The sequence below is a fragment of the Galeopterus variegatus genome, unplaced genomic scaffold, assembly GCF_000696425.1.
Source record: "Galeopterus variegatus unplaced genomic scaffold, G_variegatus-3.0.2 Scaffold26, whole genome shotgun sequence".
Classification (NCBI taxonomy): domain Eukaryota; kingdom Metazoa; phylum Chordata; class Mammalia; order Dermoptera; family Cynocephalidae; genus Galeopterus; species Galeopterus variegatus.
Window position 1 is genome coordinate 1,025,271 of NW_007726137.1, and position 27,582 is coordinate 1,052,852.

At 45.0% G+C, this 27,582-nt stretch overlaps 1 protein-coding gene across 2 annotated transcripts in view; it reads left to right on the forward strand.

Moving 5' to 3' along the window:
• The window catches only part of RNF212 (ring finger protein 212), a 51,146-nt gene extending 26,785 nt beyond the window's left edge, over positions 1 to 24,361 (forward strand). Inside the window, exons 9-12 of one of the 2 annotated variants that reach the window (XR_550253.1) lie at positions 4,048 to 4,111; positions 21,038 to 21,136; positions 21,228 to 21,300; positions 23,473 to 23,489. Coding sequence is in view for 1 of the 2 variants with exons in the window: in XM_008569287.1 (XP_008567509.1) it covers positions 4,048 to 4,111; positions 21,228 to 21,300; positions 23,473 to 23,654; positions 24,178 to 24,290 (432 nt within the window). In the remaining variant the exon portion in view is untranslated. Of the gene's footprint in view, positions 1 to 4,047; positions 4,112 to 21,037; positions 21,137 to 21,227; positions 21,301 to 23,472; positions 23,655 to 24,177 lie in introns of those variants that run through there. The other variant, XM_008569287.1, reaches the window with a different exon arrangement.
• The last annotated feature ends 3,221 nt before the right edge of the window (positions 24,362 to 27,582 follow it).

Genomic DNA, 27,582 nt, shown 5'->3' on the forward strand with positions numbered 1-27,582 from the left:
GGGCTGGGAGGGTGTGAGGGAGTAGAGGTGGGACAGTTGAGCACTGACTTGGTGCATGTCTGTGAGGAGTGCTAACGATTTCCTTGTGAAATGCATGCGTTGCTTTGCAGTCAACAGCGCTGCTCGTTTGCAGACACTGTTCTCAGCACTTGATAGACACCAACCATCTTCCTAGTGCCCTGTGAGGTGGACATTGTTGGTAGATGTGTTAGTGGGAAGTAATGCTCATTTCCAAGGGAATCACCTGGAGCCAGATTATGGAGGAACCTCAGTTCTAGGATATGGAGGAACTTTATTTCATCGGGATTGAAGAGCCATCACAGCTTCAGTGGAGAAGGAACCCAGTTCCTTGGTAGGCAGTGTGAGAATGAGCTCCGCTCCCTGCCCTGCAGCCCCCAGCATCTTCCATCCACTCTGCATCTCCAGGTGAGATGCCCTTCCTCCTGGGTGCATCTGCTCCCTGTCCTGGGCATCTGTCCCCCTTGATCCCCAGTCTTCAACCAGAAGCCCTGGAGGAAGCTGACCCTGAGTGCAAGGCACCCTGTGGGCCTCAGCTTGTTGGAGCCTGGATACCTGCTTCCATCTGTCTGCTCGTGGCCTTCTTTCAGGGATCAGCATGGACTCTTGGCTACCCAGAAAGAACCCACGGCTTAGTGAGGAAGGGTTCTCTGTCAGGCCAGCTTCAGTTTTCCTTAGAATTTGGATAACTGGGCTAGGGTAGAGAATACTAAAGACCGACTGGCTAAACTGACTTGGACACCTCTGGGAGTCACATTGGAAATTGCAGCTGAAGGGCCAGAATGCAGTGAATTAAAATTCCAAAGTGAGATGCTAGACCACAAGTGGGCAAATGTTCTCTATAAAGGGCCAGAGAGTAAATGTTTTGGACTTTGCAGGCTAGAAAGTCTTTATTGCAGGTACTCAAGTCTGTTGAATCACAAAAGCTGTGATAGACAGTGTGGAAATGAGTGGGTGTGGCTGTGTCTCCATAAAACCATATGAGCAAAAACAGGCTGTGCCAGAGTTTTCCAACCCCTGTGCTACACCAGAATGCAAGTTTTCAAGGAAAGTATCTAAAACTAGTTTTTTACCTCCTGAAACTCCTTGTCATCCCTGGAGTGGATGTACATGGGCACAATAAAGCTTTGTGAAAAAATAGAATTAAAAGATAATACAAATCTTTCTGTGAACTTTTTGAAGACCCCTTGTGTGTAGAGGTGTCTCTGGAGAGAGCTGCTTTGCTGCTGTGCATTCCCCCTGTAATGGAGTAGAGTAAGGGATGTTCCTGGTAACCGCAAGCCTGAGCCAAGATTCTGGGAGACCACTCAGGTTGCCTGCAGGGGCTCTTGCCCTCTGCAGTGTGCACATCTCTCTCAAGGCCTGGACCACCACCCACCTGGGGAGGTGTGCTGGCTGTGTGGATCTTGGTGGGGCTCTTGCCCCGAGGCTCTTCAGAGGGGGGTTCCTCAAGTGCAGGAATCTGGAGAATCTGGGACAGACTCTGGAGGAGCAGAGGCACAAGCTCAGCTGCCAGATGAAAAGAGAAAGAGCTGTGCCACCAGCCAAGCACCGGGGCTCCTGAGAGGGACCTGTGAGAGCAGCGGGATGCATGCCCCACATCAGGACCAGCACCGGAGCACAGCCTGCACTCGTCCCAGGGGCTCTCCTTTTCCTTCCTCCTCATCTCTTGTGGTCCTCAAACTGCTGGTGCTGAGGGAGCTGGGTGCTGAAGGCAGAAGCCATGTACCTGCCCCAGGCCCACCAGGAAGATGTCAGGCAAGGTCAGCTGATTTTAAGTCAAGGCTTTTTTTTTTTTTTTTTTTTTTTTTTGAAGGCATTGAATAGCCTCATGGCCACGTATGGCTGTCCTATAGTCATAGAGAGTGACATGGAACCCACTTTACTGGACATGGGGTTCAGAGGTGGGCCTCCCAGTTGTCTATTCAGTGGAAGTTACATGTGCCATATCATCCCCAGGCAGCGGGAACGACTGAACAGTACAATGGTCTTTTTTTTTTTGTCCTTCTTGAGACCGGCCACACCGCGCTCAGCCAGTGAGCGCTGTGAGCGCACCGGTCATCCCTATATAGGATCAGAACCCGCGGTGGGAGTGCTGCTGCGCTCCCAGCGCCACACTCTCCCAAGTGTGCCACGGGCTCGGCCCTAAGTCAAGGCTTTTGCCTTACATGAGCATAGGACTTTCTACTACGTACAGTTGACAGTTGTTGACAGATCTTTATCAGAAGGTGAAATTGTGACTCACAAATATGAAGTGAACTCCACCAGTCACATACTTTATTTGATTCATGAATCAATGAGAGAAGACAGTGAAATATGAAAACCTGTTCAAAGGAGAATCCAAAGACCACAAAAACGCACAGCAGCCAGGAACATGGGAAAGGATGCACAGATGGATGCAAGGCTTCTCCTTGGGCCAGGAGCAGCGTCTGTACCACCTGCAGTGTCCACCATAGCCATGGACAGCTGTAAGACTGCCCCAGGTCTCGGGAAGGCACATCCCCCACAGGATCTTTCACTCTTTTCTGGTGTCAGGAAAGCCCTGGGTCTCACCAGAATCTTTATTTTCTGACAGGAAAAATCTCCACTGAATAGTAAATGGAGAGAGAGAGAAGGATGCACTTTGACTGTGTCCTGTGATCCAAGCCCCCTCTGTGTCCTGGTTACACACACCGAGTAGGTGTTGGGGTGAAGTGGAGCCCCAGGGATCAGGAGGCATTTGGAAGGGCGCCTTGGGGAGAAAGGTTTTGAAAGCCACCTGTTGCTGCTCTTGGTTTGTGCTGAGCTGAAGCCATGTGGGGTGTCTGCTCTTGTTTTTCCCGTGAACTCCTAGCTTTCCACATGAAGGCCTCCACTCTCCAAGGCACACTCACCAGAATGGCAGCGACACTCAGGACACCCCAGGCCTCATGGCTTCCTAGGGTTATTCCCAGAACCATCTCGGCCGAATCTGGTCCTGCTCTCTGCAAGCGGTGGGCCCAACTGCTTGTCAGTCACCATAAGAATATGCTCTTGGCCTGGTCTGGAGTTGACTGTTGAAGTCTAAATGCAGCTGCCAACACCTGAAATCCCAGTGCACCTCCAAGCAGCCTCCAGAAGATAGGTCTGTGTCAGCTGCCCATGTCGGGGATCAAGTAAAGGGACTGGTTCTTCCAAGGTTAGAGTCTTGTCATTGAGCAGGAGCAGGGGACACATCACGGGTGTCGCAGAGGGTGCCCCTGAGCGGGGGCTTCCCCTAAGCTGGTGGAGAGGCCACAAGGACATGAGTTCCATGGTGGACTGGAAGTGCCTGCAGATTAGAGGACCTAGAGGGTGGGCATGCTAGGGGATGGGGCTGGGGAGTTGGGAGCCGAGGTCAACGGGGGCACCCCGTTGGTGACAGCAGAGTCTAGAGGCTGACGGGGTGATGCAAGGGGCCCCAGGAACAGAGATGCCAGCAGTAGGCAGAGAGCCTGAGGAATGATGTCAGGGAAGGACGGCAGCGAGAGGTGGTTCCTGCCCGTGCCTGTGCCCACTTGGTGGAGAGAAGCAGCCTTGTTACCAGCTTCAAAACCTGGCAAGCAGGGGCGGGGACAGCACCTGCCGCGCTGCTGTTGAGTGTCAGGAAGGGCACGTGCTGCTCTGTGCAGTGTTGGCTCCGCCCCATCCATCCGGATTTCATGGTGACAGAATTATGCACCCATGATGAGGATTAGGGTTTTGCATCATCTGACATCAGCCATGAACTTTTTTTACTTCTGAAGTTCTTTGAAACACTCAGTGGAGTTCTTTATTTATTCACTGTTGTAGGCCCTGGTGGGACAGAGAGATGGGACAGAGAGAGTGAAACAGGTAAGGCCTCCACCTGTTGGCCTGGGGCAGTTTTCCAGAGGCAGAGGCCAGAGGTGAACCCAGAGCCAAGTCACAGGATTTTGTCAGGGGGTGATGACGACTAAGGAGACAGAGCTCTGGAAGTATGTTCTCAATGGACAGGTTCTGAATCTCACAAATGACAATTTTTTATCAGTTGTTTTCTTTTTGTGTACTTAGCCTGAGATAGCCACTGGCCCTACAAGAATCTCTTTGATTAGTCCACCCCAAGATGGACGCATGGGTAAGTAAAAGTTCTTGTAACCTTTCCTCAAATTGATAGACATTAAAATGTATTTCCTGAAAGGTCATGTTTAGTCACAGCTGTCAGAACTTACCCAGGTGTGTGTTGTCCTTCAACCAAGCCAGCATGGAATCTACACGTCTACCAGAGTGGTGCAGCTGTCGAATCCTTCCGAGGAGAAGCTCTGGTGATTACCGTTTAACCACTCACAGAAGGGAAATGGTCCTGTTGCATTCTATCTCGTCTTGGTTTTAAACAAAAGTTGTGTCACCGGGTCTGCTAACTGGTAATTGGCATTGGATCACTGGTCCTTTTCCATAGTGAGTGCCGCATACCCCCACGCTGCTGGATCAGGCTCCTTCCCCTCCTGGCCCTGGTCCTCTACACCCAGGCTCTCTTCACTGTCCCCCGTACTACTCCTGAAGCTCCATATTTGCCTCCTCACTAGGCAGAGGTAACTCCAGGGCCTCTGGCCTCGTTCCACGTGCTCCCTGTGCAAGTGCAGATCCACCTGTGTGGGGGGCATGTGCATTGCACACACATCAGACTGTGCGGGCCATCTCTGAGGCTTTCCTACAGGGCCACTTCTCAGGGCTGCTCTCTGCCCCCTCAGTGATTGACTGTGCCTACCTTGCTGTTCCCTGGCAAGTGTGCATGTCTCCAGGGTTTGCCATGTTTGTGCACAGACATCTGTCCTCCCTGGGTTCTCCCCTTAGCATGCGTTTCTGGAAGGCCAGGGGGATGTACCATTAGTTTATCTATCTGTTCACTTACTGAAGGACGTCTTGGTTGCTTGCAAGTTTTGGCAGTTAGGAATAAAGCTGCTGTAGATGTCTGAGTGCAGCTTTTTGTGTGGACGTAAGTTTTCAACTCTTGGGTAAATACCAAGGAGCACAACTGCTGGGTTGGATGGTAAGAGTGTGTTTAGATTTGAAAGAAACTGCCAAACTTTCATTCACAGTGGCTGCAGCATGCAGCACTCCCACCAGCAGTGAGTGAGTTTCTGCTGCTCCACGTCCCCGTCAGCACTTTGGGTTGTTGGTGCTCTGGATTTTGGCCATTCTAATAGCTGTGTAGTGGTGGCTCCTTGATTCAGTTTGCATTTTACAGATGACATGCGATGTGGAGCATCTTTTCATGTGCTTATTTGCCATTTCTCTGTCTTCTTTAGTGAGGTGTCTGTTAAGGCCAGTTTTTTAATTGAGTCGTTTCTTTTCTTATTGTTGAATTTTACTGTGTATATTTTGGATAATAGTCCTTTATCAGATGTCTCTTTTGCAAATATTTCCTCAGGGAAGTCTGTTTTGTCTTCCCATTCTCTTGACATTTGTCTTTTGCAGAGCAGAATTCTCTAATTTTTAATGTTTACCTTTTTCCAAATTCTTAGGAGTTTATCTTGAGGTATATTGTAAGATGAGTATCCAATTTATTTTTTGAATAATTTATTTTAACACACAGATAAATTGTTAAGAACAGTATAAATAACTCCCATGTCTCCCTCACCCAGATTTCCCAACTATTAACATCTTGCTGACTTTGCTCTGTTATCGTCAGCATTTCTTTGAAACACTCCATTAACTAACACTGAGAGTATGTTACAGACGTGGTGCCCTAACTCCCCCAAACACAAGAACACTCTTCAATAAAACCACCCGTAGCTCAGGCTGGGTGTCCACATGGACACAGCTCTGCCATCCCATCAGCCCTCACAACAGTCTGTCTGTCTTCTCTAGTTCAGAATCCTGTGTAAAGATGAGCTACATCTAGTTATAATGTCTCTTCAGTCTCCTCCAGGCAGGAACATCCCCTCGAAATTCCCACTTCTTGTCCTCAACAGTTTTAAAGAATATAGACCTTAAATCTGAAGAATGACCCACACCTACATTGTCTGGTGTTTCTTTATGAGACCAGACCATGCTCTTGCAGCAGGAAAGCCCGGAAATGGTGCTGCTCTTCCCTGTGCACCACCTCAAGGCACGGGAAGTCGACCCATTTCACCACAGTGATGCTAACCTCAATCACCTGGTTCCTCTGTGGGGACCTTAACCTCGGCCACCTGGTCCCTCCACGGGAACCTTAACCTCGGTCTTGTGTTCCCTCTGTGGGGACGTTAACCTCGGTCACCTGATCCCTCCCTGGGGACCTCAATCTTGGTCATCTTGTCCCTCCGTGGGGACCTTAACTGCAGTCTGTTCCCTCCATAGAGACCTTAACCTTGGTCACCTGGTCCCTCCATGGGGATGGTAACCTCGGTCCATTGAGGCACTGGCATCTTTGTTACTCCACTGCAGTCCCCACTTCCCCTGTAATAGGTGAGTCTCTTATGGAGAGAGAGTCTGAGATGTCTCTAGCACTCTTTTCCTCCCCAGGACACTGGCCCTCCCACAGTCAGCCACCACTGATGACTGCCTCATAGTGATTTTTCTATTTCTACAGTTCCTTCTACCCATATGAGTTGGCATTCTACTGTAAAGAAGAGCTTTCCCCTTTACTTAATTTATGTATTTATACATTTATTAATTTGTAACAATATGGATTCCTGTTTTGTTCAATGGGTTGTATTCCCTGCTAAAATTCTCCCAGATATGGTCATATGCAAAGTGCTTTAAAAAATGTCAACCAGGAATTCTATATCCATTGGAATTATAGTTAAAAATGACAAAAATATTCACAGAGTAGCAAAACCAGAATTCTTCGCTAACAGACCTGTCCTACAAGAAATGCTAAAGAAAGGCACTTAGGCAGAAGGCAAATAACATCTCATAGTAACTTAAATCCACGGGAAGGAATGAAGAGTGTCAGAAATGGTAAATGGGTGGGTGAGTATCAGAGACTGTATTTTTTAATTTTTTTTTCGGGCCGGCCCCGTGGCGCACTCGGGAAAGTGCGGCACTGGGAGTGCAGCGACGCTCCCGCCGCTGGTTCAGATACTATATAGGACTGGCCGGTGCGCTCACTGGGCGACACCACACCAAGGGTTGCGATCCCCTTACCAGTCACAAAAAAGACAAAAAAAAATTTTTTTTGTTTTCTCTTTGTTCCTTCAACTTCATGTTTTGTAAAGAAACAGTCAACACTATTGTTCAGGTTGTAACATAAATAGGTGTAGTGTCAGTGACAGTAAGTGCAAAGGAGGAGAGAGGAAGGAAAGCTGTACTTGAGCAGAAGCACTCGATTGCACTAGGATTGAGCTACTATTGACTAAATTAGACTTGTTTAGAGCAACCACACAAACATAGCTCCAAAATACAGCTAAAAAATTAAGAGGATTTAAAAAGTTACATTGAAAAGCATTTGTTAAACACAAAAGAAGGCAGTAAAAGAATAATAGAGGAAAAAAGACAATAAGGAGCAAAATAGCAGCTGTAAATCAGATTACATAAATAATAACACTAAATGTGGACAAACAATGCAATAATCAAAAAGCAGAGATTGTCAGACTGGTATAAAAGAAAGTGCACACCTGTGTGCTATCTATAAGAGATACACTTTAGATTCAAAGGCACAAATAGGTTGAAAGAAAATTTATACAAAAAGATAAATCAAGCAAACAGTAACCAGAAGAGAACTGGAATCGCTATTACTCACATCAGACAAAATGGATTTTGTTTTTGGTTTTGTTTTTTAATATTGTAATATAGTTGATTATACACATCTGTGGGGTACAGAGTTAAATATCAGTATCTTCCTGCAATATGTGATGTTCAAGCAGGATACTTAGTATATTCAACGATATACAATGTAATTGTTCTTCGTGGCCCTTTACCAATTCCTCCCTTATCCCCTCTCCCCCTCCCCCTTTCCCAAAAAATAGGTTTTAAGATAAGAATTATTACTGGAGACAAAGGGGCATTTTATGATGGTAAAAGGATCAATATATCAGGAAGATACAATTATTAGTGAATACACACCAAAAAAAGAGAGCCCCAAAATACATGAGGCAAAACTGACAGGAAGAAAGATTAACTCAGCTCTTATGGTTTGGGTAGTCTATACTTCACTCTCACTAATTGACCAAATGACTAGAGAAAAAACTAGTAAGAAGATAGAAGACTTGAAGAACACTGTTAACCAAATTGACTTATCTGAAAAATATAGACACCACTCCAAAGTAGCAGAATATACATTCGAGTGCACATGGACCGTTTTCCAGAATATACCCTACACTAGGGCATGAAACAAGTTCCAGGCTGGCCCCGTGGCGCACTCGGGAGAGTGCTGCGCTGGGAGCGCAGCGACGCTCCCGCCGCGGGTTCAGATCCTATATAGGAATGGCCGGTGCGCTCAGTGGCTGAGCGCGGTGCTGGTGACACCACACCAAGGGTTGTGATCCCCTTACCGGTCACGAAAAAGACAAAAAAAAAAAAAAGAAACAAGTTCCAATACATTTTAAAGGGTTGCAATTAGACAAAGGGTGTTCTCTGACCAGAGCAGAATTAAATTAGAAATGAAGAACAGGAAAAAAGTCTGAGAATAAAACAAATATTTGGAAATTAAACACAATTCAAACTAACCTGTGGATCAGAGATATAAACATCACAAGGAACATAAGAAGATATCTTGAACTGAATGAAAATATAGCATGCAAGTAGAGCAGTGCTTAGAGGGAAGTTTATAGCTTTAAATGCTTGTATTAGAAAGGAAGAAGATCTAACCTAAGTAACTTGAGTTTCAACTTAAGGTACAAGAGAATCAGGTAGAAGTCTATGAAACGGAAAACAAAAACATTAGAGAAGATCAATGGAGCCTAAAGTTAGTTCTTTGAAAAGATCAGCAAATTGTCCAAGAAAAAAACACATCACCAGTATCAGGAATAAAAGAGGGGACATCATTATAGACCCTACAGGTTTAATTAAAAGAATCGTAAAGGAATATTATGAACAACTCAATGCCAAGAAGTTAGACAAGTTCTATGAAATCAACAAACCTAGGAAGACACAAATTATCAAAATTGGCTCAAGAAATAGTAAATCTGGATAGACCCCCTATCAAGTAAACAAGTTGAATTAGTAATTTTTAAATCCACAAAGAAAAGCCCATTTCCCAATGGCTTCATGGGTGGATTCTATCAAGCTTTTAAGGAAGGAATAGTACTAGTCCTCATGAACTCTCAGAAAATAGAATATTGAATACTTCCCAGTTTATTTTATGAGGTCAGCAATGCCCTGTGCCAAAGCCAAAAACAACACAAGAAAAAAAGAAACAGCAATATTGTTCATGAACATAGATGCGAAGTTCTTTAAAGATATATTTGGCAATCTAACAACATATAAAAAGGATTATATACCATTCCCAAATAGGTTTATCCCAGATATTTAAGGTTGATTTGACATCCAAAGATCAATTAATATAATAAACCATATTAGTAGAATAAAGGACAAAGAAATAACGCCTTTTCAATAGAAATATTAAGTACCACGTGTTCTCTCATGCATAATCTAAAAAAGTTGATCTCATAGAATTAGTGACTAGAACAATGACTACTAGAGACTGGGAGGAGAGACGGGTAGGCTGGTCATTGGGTACAGAGTTACAATTAGAATGGAAGAGCGTGCTGGTGTCCTGGTGCACAGTGTGGTGACTGTAGAAAACAAAAACTTTGTGTACCCCAACATAGCTTGAAGAGAGGATTTTGAATGTTCCCAATACAAAGAAAAGATGATGGTTAAGGTAGTAGATTACCCTGATATGATCACTATACAATGTGTACATGTATTGAAATATCCCATTATACCCCAGAGATATGTACACGATAACTGCTTATTATGTATAAGTTAAAAATAATTTTAAAAGAATGTAACCAAAGAAAAATACGTGGAAATAAAAGTTGTAGGGCCTTATATAGGGTAACTAATTAATAAAAGATACTATGATGTTTCTAGAAAAAAAAAGAATTTGACAAAATCCTACAATTATTTATGGTAGAAACTTTTCAACAAACATGTAACAGAAGGGAACTTCCTCAGCCTGATAAAGGGCATCTTCAGAAAGCCTACAGCCAACATCATAATTAATGTTGAAAGACTGAATGCTTTTCCTTTAGATCAGGAACAAGGCAAGGATGTCTACTTTCACTTCTGTTCGACATTGTACTGGAGGCTATAGCTGGAGGCAAGAAATGAAATATAATTGGGAAGGGAAAGCATAACTATCTTTATTGGCGGCAACATGATCTTATATGTTTAATATTATAAGGAACCTGTAAGAATATTATAAGGAACCTAGAAATAAGAAAGGGGTAAGGTTACAGGGTGCAAGATCAATATACAGGGAAAAAAAAGTATTTCTATATGCTAAAACAGATTAGTCAGTTGATCATCACTGAAGGTTTTCTTCTGAACTCTTCTCTTGATCAGTACATTCTGTCCTTTCACCTTGATTACTTTCACTTTACAGTAAGTTTTGATGGTGTAAACCTTCTAGCTTTGTTCTTAAATTAGCAAAATAAGTTTGGCTATTCTTGATGCTTTGCATTACTATATAAATTTTAGGATTCTTTTGTCAAATTCTACAAAGAAAGCCTGCTAGGATTTTGATAGGAATTTTCTTGAATCTGTATATCAGTTTGGGGAGAATTGCCACCTTAACAATTTTGAGGGTTTTTTTTCAATTTTACTTATATTTATTTTTGTGGGGTACAGTGTGTTGTTTCAGTAAGTGCATATACTGCACAGTGATTCACTTAGGATAGACAACATAGTTTTGTACTGGTTAATCCACCACTTCTCCTCCCCACACCTTGCCCCTTTGAGCCTCTGGTAACCATACTTTCTACTTCTATGAGAACTTTTTATTTATTTATTTATTTTTCCAGATTCCACATATGAGTGAGATCATGTCGTATTTGTCTTTCTGTGCCTGACTTCATATAACATGATGGTTTCCAGTTCCATTCATGTTGCTGCAAATTGTATGATATTTCTTTTTATAGCTGCATAGTATTCCATTCTATATACATACCACAGTTTTTTTATACCTTCATCCATTGACATGCTGCATCTATCTCTTCATTTATTAGATGCTCTTTAATTTCTCTCAGGAATCTTTCATAGTTTTCAGTGTACAAGTTTTATATTTTATTGACAAGTTTATATGTAAAAATATTATTAGTTTTGATAGTGAAATTTTCTTCATTTAATTTTCAGATTGGTTATAGTTTGCATAGTATATCTTTACCTTTTTTTTTTTTCTAAAGATGATCGGTAAGGGGATCTTAATCCTTGACTTGGTGTTGTCAGCACCATGCTCTCCCAAGTGAGCCATGGGCTGGCCCCTATCTTTATCTTTTTATTTTTATTTTCAACCTATTTGTGTCTTTGAATCCAAGGTGTGCCTCTGGTAGACAGCATATGGTTAGATCTTTTTTTTTGATACATTCTTATAATCTGTACCTTCCGATTACATTGATGCTTAGTATAATTATTAATATGATTAGATTTATGGCTGCTGTCTTGCCATTTGTTTTATATATAACAGGATTTTTTGTTTATCTGTATCTCCTTAACTACGTTTGTTTGCATTAAATGTTTTTAATGTGCCATTTTGCTTTGGGCTGAATCTTGTCCCCCAAACCACACGTTAAATCACTAATCCCTAGTGTGACCATGTATGGAGATAAGGCCTTCAAGAGGTAATTAAGGTTGAATTAGGTCATACAGGTGGAGTCCTAATCCAATAAGATGAGTGTCCTTATAAGAAGAGACACTATTCAGTGGAGAAAGGACAGTCTTTTCAGCACATGGTACTAGGAAAATTGGATATCCACATGCACAAGAATGAAGTTGGATCCTTACCTAACACCATGTATAAAAATTAGCTCAGGGCTGGCCAGTTAGCTCAGTTGGTTAGAGCACCAAGGTCAAGGATTTGGATCCCCATACTGGTCAGCTGCCAAAAAAAAAAAAAAAAAAATCAAAATGGACAAAAGAGCTAAAACTGTAAAAACTCTTAGAAAATATAGAGTAAAAGCTTCATGACATTGTATTTGGCAATGATTTTTTGGATATGACACCAAAGGCACAGCCAACAAAAGAAAAAATAGACAAATTGGACATCATGAAGATTTTAAAATTTTGTACATCCAACCACACTATCAATAGAGTAAAAAGGAAATCACAGAATGGGAGAAATATTTGCAAATCATATATGTGATGAGGGGTTGAGATCTAGAATATACAAAGAACTCCTAAAACTCAACAACAGAAAAACAACCTGATTCAAAAATGGGCAGAGAACTTGAATGGGTAGGGAAGATTTACAAATGGCCACACATGAAAATGTCCTCAATATCACTGATCATTAGAGAAATGCAAATTAAAACTATAGTGAGGTAACACATCACACCCATTAGAATGGCTGCTATCAAAAAAACAAAATAATCAGGGCTGGCCTGTCCAGTAGGGAGAGTGTGGTGCTGATAACAGCAAGGCCACGGGTTCAGATCCCTATATAGGGATGGCCGGTTAGCTCACTTGGGAAAGTGTGGTGCTTACAACACCAAGTCAAGGGTTAAGATCCCCTTACCAGTTATCTTTTAAAATAAATAAATAAATAGATAAATAAAATAACAAGTGTTGGCGAGGATGTGAAAAAATTGGAACCCTGTCCACTGTTGGTGGGTAAAGCTGCTGTAGAAAACAGTAAGGTGGTTCCTCAAAAAATTAAAAGTAGGGGCCGGCCCCATGGCGCACTCGGGAGAGTGCGGCGCTTGGGTGCGCAGCAGCGCTCCCGCCGCGGGTTCGGATCCTATATAGAGATGGCCGGTGGGTTGCAATCCCCTTACCGGTCACAAAAAAGACAAAAAAAAAAAAAATTAAAAGTAGAATTACCATATGATGAAGCAGTTCCACTTCTGTGTATATGTATAAAAGAATTGAAAGCAGCGTGTCAATGAGTTACTTGTACACTCCAGTTCATAGCAGTATTATTCACAATAGCTAAAGCATGGAAGCAACCTGAGTATCTATTGACAGATTAATGAATAAGCAAAATGTGGTGTATTCACACAACGGAATATTGCTCAGCCTTCAAAAGGAAGGAAATTTTGACATGTGCTACAACATGGATGAACCTTGAGGACGTTATGCTAAGTGAAATAAGCCAGTCACAAAATGACAGATACTGTGTGGTTTCACTTATATGAGGTAGGTGGAGCAGTCACAGAGAGAGGGAATGGTGGCTTCCAGGGGCAGGGAGGAGGGGATATGGGGAGTTATTGTTTAATGGGTATAGAGTTCCGGTTTTACCAGATGAAAAGAGCTCTATGAAGGTACTTCAGAAAGTTCGTGGAAAGATTCATAGTACCTTTTAGTCTTATTTTTTCATGAACTTTTTGAAGTACTCTCAGAGATTGGTAGTGATGATTGTTGCACATTCTGAATGTGCTTAATACCACAGAACTGTACTAAAATGGTTAAGATGGTAAATTTTGTGTTGCGGGGATTGTATCATAATAAAACAATTTTTTAAAAAGGAATAAGACACCAGAAAACTTGCTCACTCAGTCTTTCCACATATACACTGTTTTAGTCCATTTTGTGTTGCTATAACAGAAATACCCGAGACTGGGTAATTTATAAAGAACAGAGGTTTATTTGGCTTATGATTCTGGGACAGCTGCATCTGGCACGGGCCTCAGGCTGCTTCTACTCATGGCAGAAGGTGGCAGGTAGCTGGCAGGTACAAGCAGATCACATGGCGAGAGGAAGCAAGACAGAGAGAGGAAGCAAGACAGAGAGAGAGAGGAGGTGACAGGGTCTTTTAAAAAACAAGCTCTCGCAGGAACTAATAGAACGAGAACTCACTCATTACTCCCTCCTCCCCCAGGGAGAGCATTAATCCATTTATGAGGGATCCACCCCCATGACTCAATCAGTTTCCAACACTGCCACATTGGGGATCAAATTTCCACATAGTTTTGGAGGGGACAACACATCCAAACTCCATCATACACAAAAAAAGAGGTCATGTGAGTACACAGTGAGAAGGCAGCTGTCTGCAAGCCAGGAACAGAGCCCTCACCAGGAACCAAATCAGCCAGCCCCTTGATCTTGGACTTCCCAGTCTTCAGAACTGTGAGAATAAATGTCTGTTGTTTAAGCCACCCAGTCTGTAGTATTTTGTTATGGCAGCCCAAGCAGACCAGTACATGTTTTAATTTCAAAAAGTTCTGTTGGGCCGGCTCGGTGGCGCACTGCTACAGTGCGCCGCTTGGGAAGCGTGGTGGCGCTCCCGCTGAGGGTTCGGATCCCACATACAGACCGGCCGCTCACTGGCTGAGCGAGGTGCAGGAGCAACACCGAGGGTTGCGATCCCGTTGCCGGTCCCGGTCCAGTACGGGCGCGACACTGAGGGTTGCGATCCGTTGCCGGTCACGAAAAAAGACAAAAAGGAAAAAATTTTAAAAATTAAAAATAATAAAAAAGTTCTGTTGGTATTCTAGCTATGTGTTTTATATTCTTTTCTTAGTGATTGCTCTAGAGGGTTACAGTATTTATCTTGAATTTATCACAGTATACTTGAGGTTCATTCTGACTTGATTCCAGTGAAACATAGAAACATTGCTTCAGTGTAGCTTAATTTGCCCCTCCCTCTGTAATATTTGTTTATGTACATACAAGGGTACTTCAGAAAGTTCATGGAAAGATTTGTGCTATCTTAATTCCATTTTCCACAAACTTTTTGAAGTACCCACATATACAGAGTCTTCCAAAACTTTATGGAAAATGGGTATTATGAAAAGATTGTGTATGGGCCAGCCCTGTGGTGCACTCGGGAGAGTGCGGCACTGGGAGCACAGCAACGCTCCCGCCGCGGGTTCAGATCCTATATAGGGATGGCCGGTGCACTCACTGGCTGAGCGTGGTGCAGACAACACCAAGCCAAGGGTTGGCGATTCCCTTACTGGTCACAAAAAAGACAAAAAAAAAAAAAAAAGATTGTGTATGGATTGCAAAAATTTTTTGCACCAAAATAAACTTGTACTAACTTGTTATACTATGTTTGAACATGATCTAGTTTGAGACACTAAGAAGGATAAGACATCAATTTGAATAGAGCCCCTATCAGAACAACATACATTCTGCTGAAATTGAAGCAAGAACAAACATCATATTTATAGTGAAGCTTGGATAGAAAGAGGATGAAATCATTGATGCTTTACAAAGTGTATGGGGACAATGCCCCAAAGAAAGCAGCAATTTACAAATGGATAATTTGGTTTTAGAAGGGAAGAGACAGTGTTGAAGATGAAGACTGCAGTGGCAGACCACCCACATCAATTTGCAATGAAAAAATTAATCTTGTTCATATTGTGATCGAAGAGGACCATTGATTAACAGCAGAAAAAACAGCCAACATCATCAGCATTTTAATTGGTTCAACTTACACAATTCTGACTGAAAAATTACAGTTGAGCAAACTTTCTGTTCAATGGGTACCAAAACTGCTGGACCAGATCAGCTGCAGACAAGGGCAGAGCTTTCAATGGAAATTTTGAACAAGTGAGACAAGATCCTGAAGCATTTCTTCAAAGAATAGCAACAGGAGATGAAACACGGCTTTACAAGTACGATCCTGAAGACAAAGCACAATCAAAGCCATGGCCACCAAGAGGGGAGAGTGGTCCAGTCAAGAGCAAAAGTCATGGCAGCAGTTTTTTGGGATGCTCAAGGTATTTTGCTTGTTGACAGTCTAGAAGGCCAAAGAATGATAACATCTGCTTATCATGAGAGTGTCTGGAGAAAGTTAATCAAAGCTTTAGCAGAAAAATGCCCAGGGAAAGCTTCAGAAGAGAGTTATTCTCCACCACAGCAATGCTCCTGCTCATTCCTCTCATCAAACAAGGGCAATTTTGTGAGAGTTTCTATGGGAAATCATTAGGCATCCACCTTACAGTCCTGATTTCCTTTCTTCTGACTTCTTTTTGTTTCCTAATCTTAAAAAATATCTCAAGGGCACCCATTTTACTTCAATTAAAAATGTAAAAAAGAGTGCATTGACATAACTTCCCAGGAACCCCAGTTTTTTAGGGATGTACTAAATGGCTGGTATCATTGCTTACAGAAGTGTCTTGAACTTGATGGAGCTTATGTTGAGAAATAAAGTTTATATATTTTATTTTTATCTTTTAATTCCATTTTCCACAAACTTTTTGAAGTTCCCAATACACATAATTTATGTTATAAACCCAACAATATAATATTGTAATTACTATAATTAAGCTTATGTTTCTTAAAGCTGTTATGGTAAAACACAGACACACACCTTTTACATTTGCAGCCTGCTTATCATGTCCAGGGCTTGTCACTCCTTCCTGGGGACTCAACGGTTCTGTCTGGTTTTATTTTCTTTCAACCTGAAGTTCTTTTTAAAATGTCTTGTCGGGAAGATTGGCTAGCTTGAATTCTCTCAGTTTTTGTCCATCTTTGAATGTCTTTAGTTTGTCTTCCTTTTGAAGGATAATTTCTCCTAACGTAGACTTTCTTGTCTGGCTATTTTCAGCACTGTGCATGAGCCATTCCGCAGCTACTTGGCTTCTGGTGTTTCTGGTGCCGAGTTAGCCTTGAGTTACATCGTCCTTCTGGCTGTGATGCATTGCTTTTCTCCTGCTGCTTTAAAGGTTTTTCTTTTGTCTTTTCTTACTATAGTTTTGTAGTAATTTGCAAAATCATGGCATGTGAGTTTTCCAGCTTTGTTCTTTTTCAAGATTGGTTTGGCTTTTCTGACTTCTTGAATGTCCATTTGAATTTTAGGATCAGCCTCCTCATTTCTGCTTAACAGGAAGTTGGGATTTTGATAGGGATTTCACTGACTGCGTCAATCTGGGGAGCATTACCATCTTAACAATAGTAAGTCTTCCAGCCCATGAACATTGGATATCTTTCCCTTTATTTAGATCTTTATTTTCTTTCAACAGTGTTTTGTAGTTTTCAGTGAAAGTCTTATACTTTTTTGGCAAAATTTATTCCTCGGTATTTTATTCTTTTTGATGCTATTTTAAATGGAATTGTTTCCTAAATTGCATTTTCAGATTTTTATTGCTAACGTGTCGAAAATACAATGGATTTTTATAGATTGATCTTGTGTCCTGCAAGCTTGATGAACACATTTATTTTTATTTATTTATTTATTTATTTTCCTTTTTGTCTTTTTTTTCGTGACCGGCAATGGATCGCAACCCTCAGTGTCGCGCCCGTACCGGACCGGGACCGGCCACGGGATTGCAACCCTCGGTGTTGCTCCCGCCCCTCGCTCAGCCAGTGAGCGGGAACCGGTCTGTATGTGGGATCCGAACCCTCGGCAGGAGCGCCACCGCGCTTCCCAAGCAGCGCACTGTAGCAGTGCGCCACCGGGCCGGCCTTTGATGAACACATTTATTAACTCTGGTGTTTTTTGTGCATTCTTTAGGGTTTTCTGTATGTAAGATCATGTTTTACTTCTTTCTTTTCAATCTGGATGCCTTTTTTTTTTTTTTCTTAACTGCCCTAGCTAGAACCTCCAAAACAATATGGAATGCAAGTAGTAAGAGCAGACGATGGTCTGTTTGTGTTGGTAGGCCATGCGGCATCCAGATGCTTCTCAAATCACTCTGACTTCACTTCTGTAGGTACCCCAAGTCTCCCCTGCACACACGTGTGCTGTTTCCATCAGCCGAGTTTACGTGGGCTGCAGCCTCTCTCTGGCTCTTGTTTCCAGGGTTTCGCCATTATCTTTCTGGCAGGCCCTGCTCTCTCCGTGTCCCGCAGATTCAACACTCGTAGTCAATGAGAGTGTTCTCCTCCTGCCCTGAGCCCACTCCCTCTGAAGCAAAGCCCCTGGTTCCTAGCCACCCCATGCAGGGGCTCAGGGGCGGCGGGCCCCGAACCTCCCAGTAGCCCCTTTTATCCCCCCGCCACGGGATGAGCAAGAGAGGGAACCGGTAGAATTACTCCTGCCACCCTAGTGGCCAGGAGAGCCCAGGAGGAAGGTGAGTATGCCGCCCACCTATTCAGCCCCACAGAGAGACACTCAGACGCGGCAGGGGTTCTGTCAAGCAGTTCCATTTATTTTCACACAAGCACCTGCTTTTATACGCATATGGCAAGGGGATTTCCTAACTTCAGCCTATCATCTTAAAGGTCACATGAGCGTGCATCTTGCTCTAATGCTTTGCTATTGCAATCACACAGTGAGCACAAGCGTGGAAATATCTTTTATCCAATAATTTTAAACTATGTCTTTCCTTGGCCACTCCCTGGCAGCTTCCATCAGGCACCATCTTTATCTCTCCTGTCCAGGTGAATGTTTTCAACAGATTACAAACACGTGTGTGGGTGGGGTCGTGGCTAGTTCTCTGCCCCGGGAGGAGGTGTGTGGCCTCAACGCCCCAACAACCCCACCCTGATACAGCTGCCCTCTTGCCAGCCACAGCGGGGTCGGGGGAGATGGAGCGGCCCCAGGCAAGGAAACACAGAATCCTACTCTTCCTGCCCAAAGCTGTCGCAGGTTTTCAAGAGTAATGTCTTCCAATTTCTCATCTGCCTTTAGTTGATTTCCAAGCCCTGAAATGGTTGTTTTTACAATTTTGTCCAATGGTTTTGTAGAGATAATTCACTGATCTCTGCTCCATCATACCCAGCAGTCTGTTCTCAGTAAGTGCTCACTGAATGAGCTAGTGAGCTGCAACATGTGCGCTCGGACACAGAGCAGCACGCAGACCCTAGACAGCATTTCATCTAGGTTCACATCCGTAAGTTGCTGGCGTTGGGTTATCTACCTCAGCAGTAACGCAGGAGCAGCTGCCTTTGCAGCTTGTTGTCCCATAAGGAGACAGCAGAGCCTTGTTTATGTGGAATCACCAGAAGAGGAGCTGTCCATATTCAGATAACAAAATTTACTCTCTTCAAATGTCATAATGTTTTTTATTTAAATTTTTCAAATGGAAACCTTTCTAAAATGCATTAAATAACATTGCTTTTCTGAATAGGAGTTACTGCACTTAATTCAAAGGTGTCTTGGTGGTGGATTTTCTTTTTTTTTTTCTTTTTTTTTTTTTTGTCTTTTTCCATGTCCGGCAACGGATCGCAACCCTCAGTGTCGCCCCCGTACCGGACCAGGACCAGCAACGGGATCGCAACCCTCGGTGTTGCCCCCACGCCTCGCTCAGCCAGTGAGCGGGAACCGGTCTGTATGTGGGATCCGAACCCTCAGCGGGAGCGCCTCCGCGCTTCCCAAGCGGCGCACTAGCGCAGTGCGCCACCGGGCCGGCCCGGATTTTCACTTTGGTCATCTGCTTTCTGGTTGCATCGTGGCACCTTGAGGAATTCCTCCTTGGCAGTGCCTGTCCTGCTGTGCTCTGGAGCTCTCGGGCTCAACCACCTGCCTCTGCCAGCAGCTCCCGGCAGTCTCCTTCTTCTAAGTTACTGCTCTTTAGAAGATGCCTGTGGTATGACTTGATTCTGAGTCAGCCTGAAGGACTCCCTCCCCTGCGGCCTGCCACCATAGGACACATCGGGGGTCACACATGGCACACAGAGCACTGCCCACGTGGCCTGGGCGAGATGCTAACCTATGGGTCCCTCTGCTTCCTCGTCATTTGTCACTGTTGGTCATGGTTATCTTAGCAAATCACTGTAAAGAGTAAATAAGCTGTTTCAGCTGCCCGTTACAGTATTGAACATACAATTACTTAACAAGCTATCTCCCATCGTTACTTTTTTGGTTTCTGTGTATTCAAATGTACCTGGGACTTATTTTAAATCAGATGTGGTGAGGCCATGAAGGAGCTTAAGTGTTTACTCACAGGTCTTCAGCAGCAGAAGGTAGGGCACCCCCAGGCTACACAGGGAGATCAGGTGGCAGAAAGGATGTGAAAGTCTGTAGACAGGAGCCTGTGTTGTGGCTCTTGTGAGAGGGATGGGTGAGGCCGACAAGGCTTGGGCTTGGCTGGTTTGAGCACTCTGTGGCTCCAGGGTGTAGGACTGTCCTAGTTGTTGGGTGCTTGGCCCCGAATGGTCAGGGCAGAGACTGTTGCCTCCGGAGTGTAGAATCCAGACACAGAAGGTGAATCAGAGTGTTGGCTCTGGATTGGTTGGTTTTTGTATCAGAGGTGTGCTCCCAGGCAAGTTGTTTACTGTCTCAGAATTAGCTATTCCTGGGAGCGACAGTCTCTCCAAGATCATCAAGGCCCCATGATGTCAAAGCACCATAGAATACAGAAAATAAAAACAGGATTAATACAGACTGCTAAGACAGTTTTGCCTTCCTGGTTCTTAGCTGTTCTGCAGGGCCTTCTGAAGGTCATCTGCAGACTCAGGAGCATTCCATGCCACCTGTGGGCAGTGTCCTCCCTCAGTCCACACAGCCCCAGGGCAGAGACAGGACTCCCATTAGGGGTGCAGAGGCCACCTTGTTCAGGGGGCCTCCTGTCCCACAGGCCAGCTTCCCCCATAACATTCCATGACATGCCAGGCACTTGCCCATCACCAGAGTCACCATGTTCAGGGAAGCCCAAAGCTCGGACTCCCCCAGCACGTAGATTTCCAAACCCAAGGGATTTGACCATAAGCATCGTTGGCTTGGAACAGAGCTGTCCATCTCCCTTTTCATGTTAGCAGGGAAGCGGAGGAAGTTAACTACAGGTAGATCCCTGCAGAAGGGAGCTGGAAGAACTCCTGGAAGGGGCTCCTTCCCAGGAGTTCTCAGAGCAGCAGGGCAGGGCTGCAGAGTGGTGAGTGAAGAAGTGCAGCTCCACAGCTGTCTGTGGAGCCCCTGCATGCCTGCACGCCCACATGACTGTGGCTGCTGGCAAGAGCAAGCCACTGGAGGTGGGAGCTGCAGCCCAGGAGCTCCTGTGCGAGGCTGGAGCTCAGCCAGACTGCTCGGTGCCTGCTTCCAGGTTTTGATGTCAATCTGCTATGTTGATACTTGTGATTTATATTCTCTTAGTTGCAAAGGTCCATAAAGGTAAGAAGGTTGAGATGTGAGACATTTACACTCCTTTATGTGGATGCATTTGCAGAGTCGAAGAGCTCGGGCACTTGACAGGTCAGTGTGGACATGCAGGGTTATATAGAGACAAAGAAACGTCGTGCTGTGCTAACTGAACAACATACATCTTACTCCCTTTCCACCACAGGCAGTGTCTCCCACTGGGGCCCTCAGCATCTCAGCCTGACGCCAAGTCAGACGAGTGTGTCCAGTGCTCTCAGGTAGGGTCCCACGTACAACTTTTTAAAAATATTTAAAAGGGAAAATGTAAACAAAACAAAATGTAGTCAATCTGATTCACTAGAAATAACCACTGTTAAAGTTTTAGTGTATTGCTTTTTAATCCTATTTTAATATGTTTTGAGTGAGTTTATATTGTATATAACCGTTTATATTTTGCTTTTTTGAAACTAAAATATAACATAGGCATTTGCCCTGTTACTGATAACTCCAAAAGAACCATTTCATGGCTGTATGATACTTTATCATGGGAATAGAGGGGGAGTTGCCAGATGTTTTCTGTAAAGGGCAGGTAGTTGGTATTTCCAGTTCTTAGGAGGCAAGTGCTCAGCTGTAGACCATCTGGACAAGAGGGTGAGGCTGTGCTTCAGTAAAACTACTTACAAAAACAGGTGGTGGGCTGGACTCGGCCCATAGGCGGTAGTTGCCATCCCTGAACAGAACACAGTTCACTGAACCACGGTCTTCTAGATATTCGTGTGGCCCCCATTTTCTTGGCTGTACAGTTAGGCACACACTGGGTGTGTCTCCCTTTTCCCTCGGTGCCCGCTGACCCTGCTGTGTCTGCCCCACCTCATCCACCCGCCTGCCTTCACAGCCACCCAGGGCAGTGAAGTGTCCCGTCGACATGCCCCATTCTCTGTCTCTGGTGATTGTGGATGGACAGACAGCACAAGCAGAGGGCCTTGGCAAGGCAAAGATGAGTCTGGTTTGGGCCGGCCCGGTGGTGCACTGCTGTAGTGCGCCGCTTGGGAAGCGCGGCGGCGCTCCCGCCGAGGGTTCGGATCCCACATACAGACCGGTTCCTGCTCACTGGCTGAGCGAGGCACGGGAGCGACACCGAGGGTTGCGATCCCGTTGCTGGTCCCGGTCCGGTCCGGGGGCGACACTGAGGGTTGTGATTCGTTGCCGGAGACGGAAAAAGACAAAAAAAGGAAAAAAAAAAAAGATGAGTCTGGTTTTACGTGGATTTGTCTGAGTCCTGGGGACTGTGCTGTAGGCAGGTGCAGCAGGACAACAGCACAGAGACACTGCCTTGGAAGGAAAAAGTGTCACTCTGGTCTGTCAGGAGGCAGAGGGTCAAAGGAAACACCTGGGCATAAACCTTCATACACACCTTTATTGTGTCTTCTGCAAAAAGGCGGGCAGTGCAGACAGTTTAGGATCAGCGAGTTTGAATGACTGCTGTGGATGCTGGGCTGTGGGCAGCCTCTGCTCCCCAGCAGGTGTAGGCGAGAGAAGGATTGGCTTGGATGTGGACTGAGACAGAGGAGGTGGTGGGGCTGGTCTTTGGATCGGTTGGTTTGTATATGAAAGGTGTGATCACAGGTAGGTTGTTGGCTCCCCAGGAGATTAGCCAGACCTGGGAGAGCAGCATCTCCAGGAGTTGCAAGGCCCCAAGATGTCAAACCATCCTTAAATACAGAAAATGAAAAACAGATAATATAGGAGAGAAATTCATTCGACAAGGAGAACCACAGCCCTGGGGATCCTGCAGTCTGGGTCTGGGTTGGACACGTGATTCAGGATTCCTCGCCTTGGAGGGCATGGTCAAAAGTGTGAGAGTGGATAAGCTTGCCTCGGAAGCTTCCAGAACCTTTAGAGTGCTAATGGTGGAACCTGAGAGGATCTTGGCAGTTAAGGGATGAGGAGGAGGACAGGGAAGGGAGCGGCCCACGTGGTGGGAAGGTTGGGGCAGGTAGGGTGGCAGCAGCGAGCAAGTGGACCCTGGGTCGAAGGCAGCAGGTCTGGGTGTCTGTGGGAAGTGGGGGTCAGCAGAGACCCTGGATTCCCTCCCTTGGTGTTTTTCTGCTCAGCTTCTTAATATTGACCCTGGGAAAGGTAACTGAACTCTAATCAGCATTGGGAGGAGTCCTATGGGAGTGTCCATTGATTGTGGTAACCAGCCCCCGTCCTCACAAGGACCTGCTCACAGTAATTGCAGCCCAGAGGAGCCTTCCCTCAAGAGGCTGCTTGGGGGTGGGGGGGCACGTGCTGTGTGTGGGGCGGGCGCTGCTGGTCCTGAGCACCCAGACGTGCTTCTGAATCAGCAGGTGGCCTTTAAGACTACAAAATGCTCATAGCTGGAATTATCGTGTCACCAAAAACAGTTGAAGCATTCACGATTTTGTATTTGTTGAATCCATTACTAGGATTCCACCACTGCACATCCCCTACAAGGGACTGTCACAGACTCCGACATCCCAGCTAGCAGGCAGAGTGAGCAGGGGGGGCTCTCCCTGCCCCGGCAGCTCCCAGGCTGGGCCGCCCTCCCAGGCCCCAGCGCCCAGGCAGCCAATCAGCATCCCGGGCCTGCTGCAGAGGCAGTGTTCAGGCAAGTGTTCCGCCCACTCTGAAAGGTAAAAACTTCCCTTGGAAAAGTGCATGTATAAGAGAAAACTTTTAAATAAACATGTGTGACATGAGCAGACACAGAACTTTAAATATTCTTGAGAATTGTGTTTCTGAGCTTTTCATTAGTAGTTCAGAAATTCAGTAATGTTCACTTTTATATTCATTGTGGACTTTTAAATTATGGCTTTAGGGACGGCCCGTGGCTCACTTGGGAGAGCGTGGTGCTGACAACACCAAGTCAAGGTTTAAGATCCCCTTACTGGTCATCTTTAAAAATAAACAAATAAATAAATAAATTATGACTTAAATACATTAATAATACTCTAAAAGCACTGATGTAACTCCTGTTTTTTGAAACATACATGTTAAACTGATGAACTCTTTTTCCCCCTACTAACTTTTTGTATTTGACATTGTGTGCTCATTTTCTTCACTGTAAAATTCTGAAGTCACTTCAGAGACAAAGTTAAGCTTTTTATTTTGACTCTCTGTGCTTCCTGTAGGGTCCACTCCCCTTGGGGGATTGCGCACAGAAGATGAGCATGTTCCTGCTGTCCCTGTCTGCTGGTCCTCCGGTTCTTCCACCAGCCCCCGGCATGCACACATTAGACAGTAGATGTAACCGCATGCGTTTTCTTGATGAAATGATTAAGCAGCATATTGGAATAAAGATTTTTCTGGTTATCACGGGTAGGGTATATGTGATGTGTCTGAAACTTTGCCCTTCTGAATGCCTTAGAACTTCCTTAAAGGGCCAGCCTGTGTCTCACTCGGGAGAGTGTGGTGCTGATAACACCAAGGCCACGGGTTTGGATCTCTATATAGGGACGGCCGGTTAGCTCACTTGGAAGAGCGTGGTGCTGACAACACCAAGTCAAGGGTTGAGATCCCCTTACTGGTCATCTTTAAAAATAAACAAATAAATAAATAAATTATGACTTAAATACATTAATAATACTCTAAAAGCACTGATGTAACTCCTGTTTTTTGAAACATACATGTTAAACTGATGAACTCTTTTTCCCCCTACTAACTTTTTGTATTTGACATTGTGTGCTCATTTTCTTCACTGTAAAATTCTGAAGTCACTTCAGAGACAAAGTTAAGCTTTTTATTTTGACTCTCTGTGCTTCCTGTAGGGTCCACTCCCCTTGGGGGATTGCGCACAGAAGATGAGCATGTTCCTGCTGTCCCTGTCTGCTGGTCCTCCGGTTCTTCCACCAGCCCCCGGCATGCACACATTAGACAGTAGATGTAACCGCATGCGTTTTCTTGATGAAATGATTAAGCAGCATATTGGAATAAAGATTTTTCTGGTTATCACGGGTAGGGTATATGTGATGTGTCTGAAACTTTGCCCTTCTGAATGCCTTAGAACTTCCTTAAAGGGCCAGCCTGTGTCTCACTCGGGAGAGTGTGGTGCTGATAACACCAAGGCCACGGGTTTGGATCTCTATATAGGGACGGCCGGTTAGCTCACTTGGAAGAGCGTGGTGCTGACAACACCAAGTCAAGGGTTGAGATCCCCTTACCAGTCATCTTTAAAAAAAAAAAAAAAAAAAAAAAAAACTTCCTTAAAATGTCGCTGCTGGAGGCAGAATGAGCACTAGCTGTTGGTTCACTGTTAGAGGTTTTCCAGTCAGCTGTGGTCAGGGTCTGCCATGCACCTGCGCCCACGACTCAGGGCATTCTGTGCACAGACACCCATGCAGGTAAGCCTGGGCAGTACAGGTCAACTCTGTCATATCCTGGGTCATCCATTGTTGGCTGCTCACTTCTGTTCACATGACACTTGTGGCTGGTGTGTGATGCCATGTTTGGTGGACCAATCTCTGCCTCCAGAGATGACTTCCATGCTGAACTCACCTTGCAGGTGAGCCTCCGTGCATGCAGCCTCTTTCTTGGTCAGGTGGGCAGGACCCTCCCCGAGGGAAGTGCTCAGCTTGACTCACAGAGGGGCTGGTCATGTGTTCTCTCATCCAACGCCACCTCTCTCCTGCTAGTCGGGACTGCACCAGGGTTGGAAAAGAGGCATATGGGGTTAATTCTGATCTTTATTTTGCATCTACCTAAAAACTGTCGCAGAACTTTGCATGTGCAGTCTCACCTGGGTATTGCACAGAACAGGGAAGAGTCATCCTTCGTGCAGACAGAAGCCAAGGCTCAGCAGGCCACATCACAGACTTCATTTGCAGGAGACATGCTTCCTGAGGGTACTGTGACACACCCAGTCTTCCAGGCGTCTCCCTGGGCCCTCAAGACGCCACAATGTCTGGGGCTGCTGGACAGGAAGGATCACCCGCACTCCCATGCCCTTCTGTCTTCTGGAAGGCAAGGCACATGCGTGGCTGCTCCTGCTCAATGAGTTCTCTTTGTCCCAACAACACATGCTGAAGTCTGGTGTTCAGGAATCTCACCGTAGTGTACGTGTTCTAGGTTGGTTCCATTCCCAGGAGTGTTTTAAGTATTATAAAATCCCTAGTTATGGCATAAATGTTTCTTTCCCTCTGCATATTATATAATGTACACATGCATGTTTCAAATATCAAGACGTAGACTAGATGTGAAGTGTAAAAAATAAAAACTTGTAAGTCATTTCTTCCCAGCTCCTGTCATCCCCCTCACCTGTCTGGGGCTCCACACACTTCCCTTCAAGTGGAGCACCCAGCCCCTCCAGTCTGGGGGCCGATTGTTGACCCATAGTTTTAGAAATCTCATGATTTGCTTCACCTTGCTTTTCAGACATAAGTTTTGATGCACATTTTTAGCATTTCGTGTTCTTCATTTTTGTTTTTTCACAATTGAGCTTGCATTCAGCAAATTCAAGTTCACTGGGCACCTGGTTGCATCAAGATGTTTGCCACTGTCAGTCCTTTCCTCTCAAATTACTGACACTAACATCAGCACATTTGCTTTTATTTTCCATTAGTTTTCATTGGGAAAACATAATTAAGTAGAAGATCCAGACAATTGCACAGACCCTGCTCTGTGACAGACAGCCAGAGCTGAACTCCTGGCTGACAGCTGTCAGTCGATGCGAGCAAGCCTGAGTGGTATGAAAACAAGACGCGTGACAGTGACAGGCCAGCTGTGCGGTCAGTGCAGGGCAGGGGGCTGGGGGCCATGGAGGGGTGGTGTCCTCAGCTCTCCCACGTGTACTGGGCTGCGAAGCAGCTCTGTGCTCACATGTGTATGGGCACCATGTGAGTTGTCCTGCCCAGTGGTGTCTCATAGTCTGGTCTGGAGGCAGTGTGCCGCATCCTGTGTGGCCACACGCTGGCCACCAGATGTCCCCACTTGGGTTTTTTATTTCCTTGCAGTCACCACGCAGTCATGATTCAGAGCAAGGGTTCAGAGTTCAGGTGCAACCTTGGCCTAAGCTCCTCTCTCAGCAGCCATGCAGTTTCTCGTGGGTACCTAGCCCTCTGAGCATCCATCTCCTCTGTCAGCCCAGATGAAGCCCCTGCTGAGATGACACAGGACATGTGTTTCAAGTTGTCCACGTGTGTCACAGAAAATCTTCCCAGAGGTGCCAGCAAAGTGGACACATTCATCATTTCTCTCTTCACTAATCTTCGAGACCAAAGCTAGTGTTTACACACAGGAAATGCCACTAGCACCATGCGGATTCAGAGAGATACTCTAGAAGGGACCCGGCCAGGAGAAATGAGATCTTACTTCGATTGATTGGTGGGGTCAGAGTCAATGAGTTAACAGAATGTTCTTTGAGAAAGTAATATAATTCTTCAAGTTGACCAAACTGTTTCCTTCAAGATGTTTGCTATTAGTGATGCTATATGCAAATGGACTGGCAAAATGGTCATCTTAAGTGCAGTGTGAGAATGCTTAATTTCATAGCTAGTTGGCAAATGTAGGTGAGACACTTCTGGGTTAACAGTGGAGCCTAA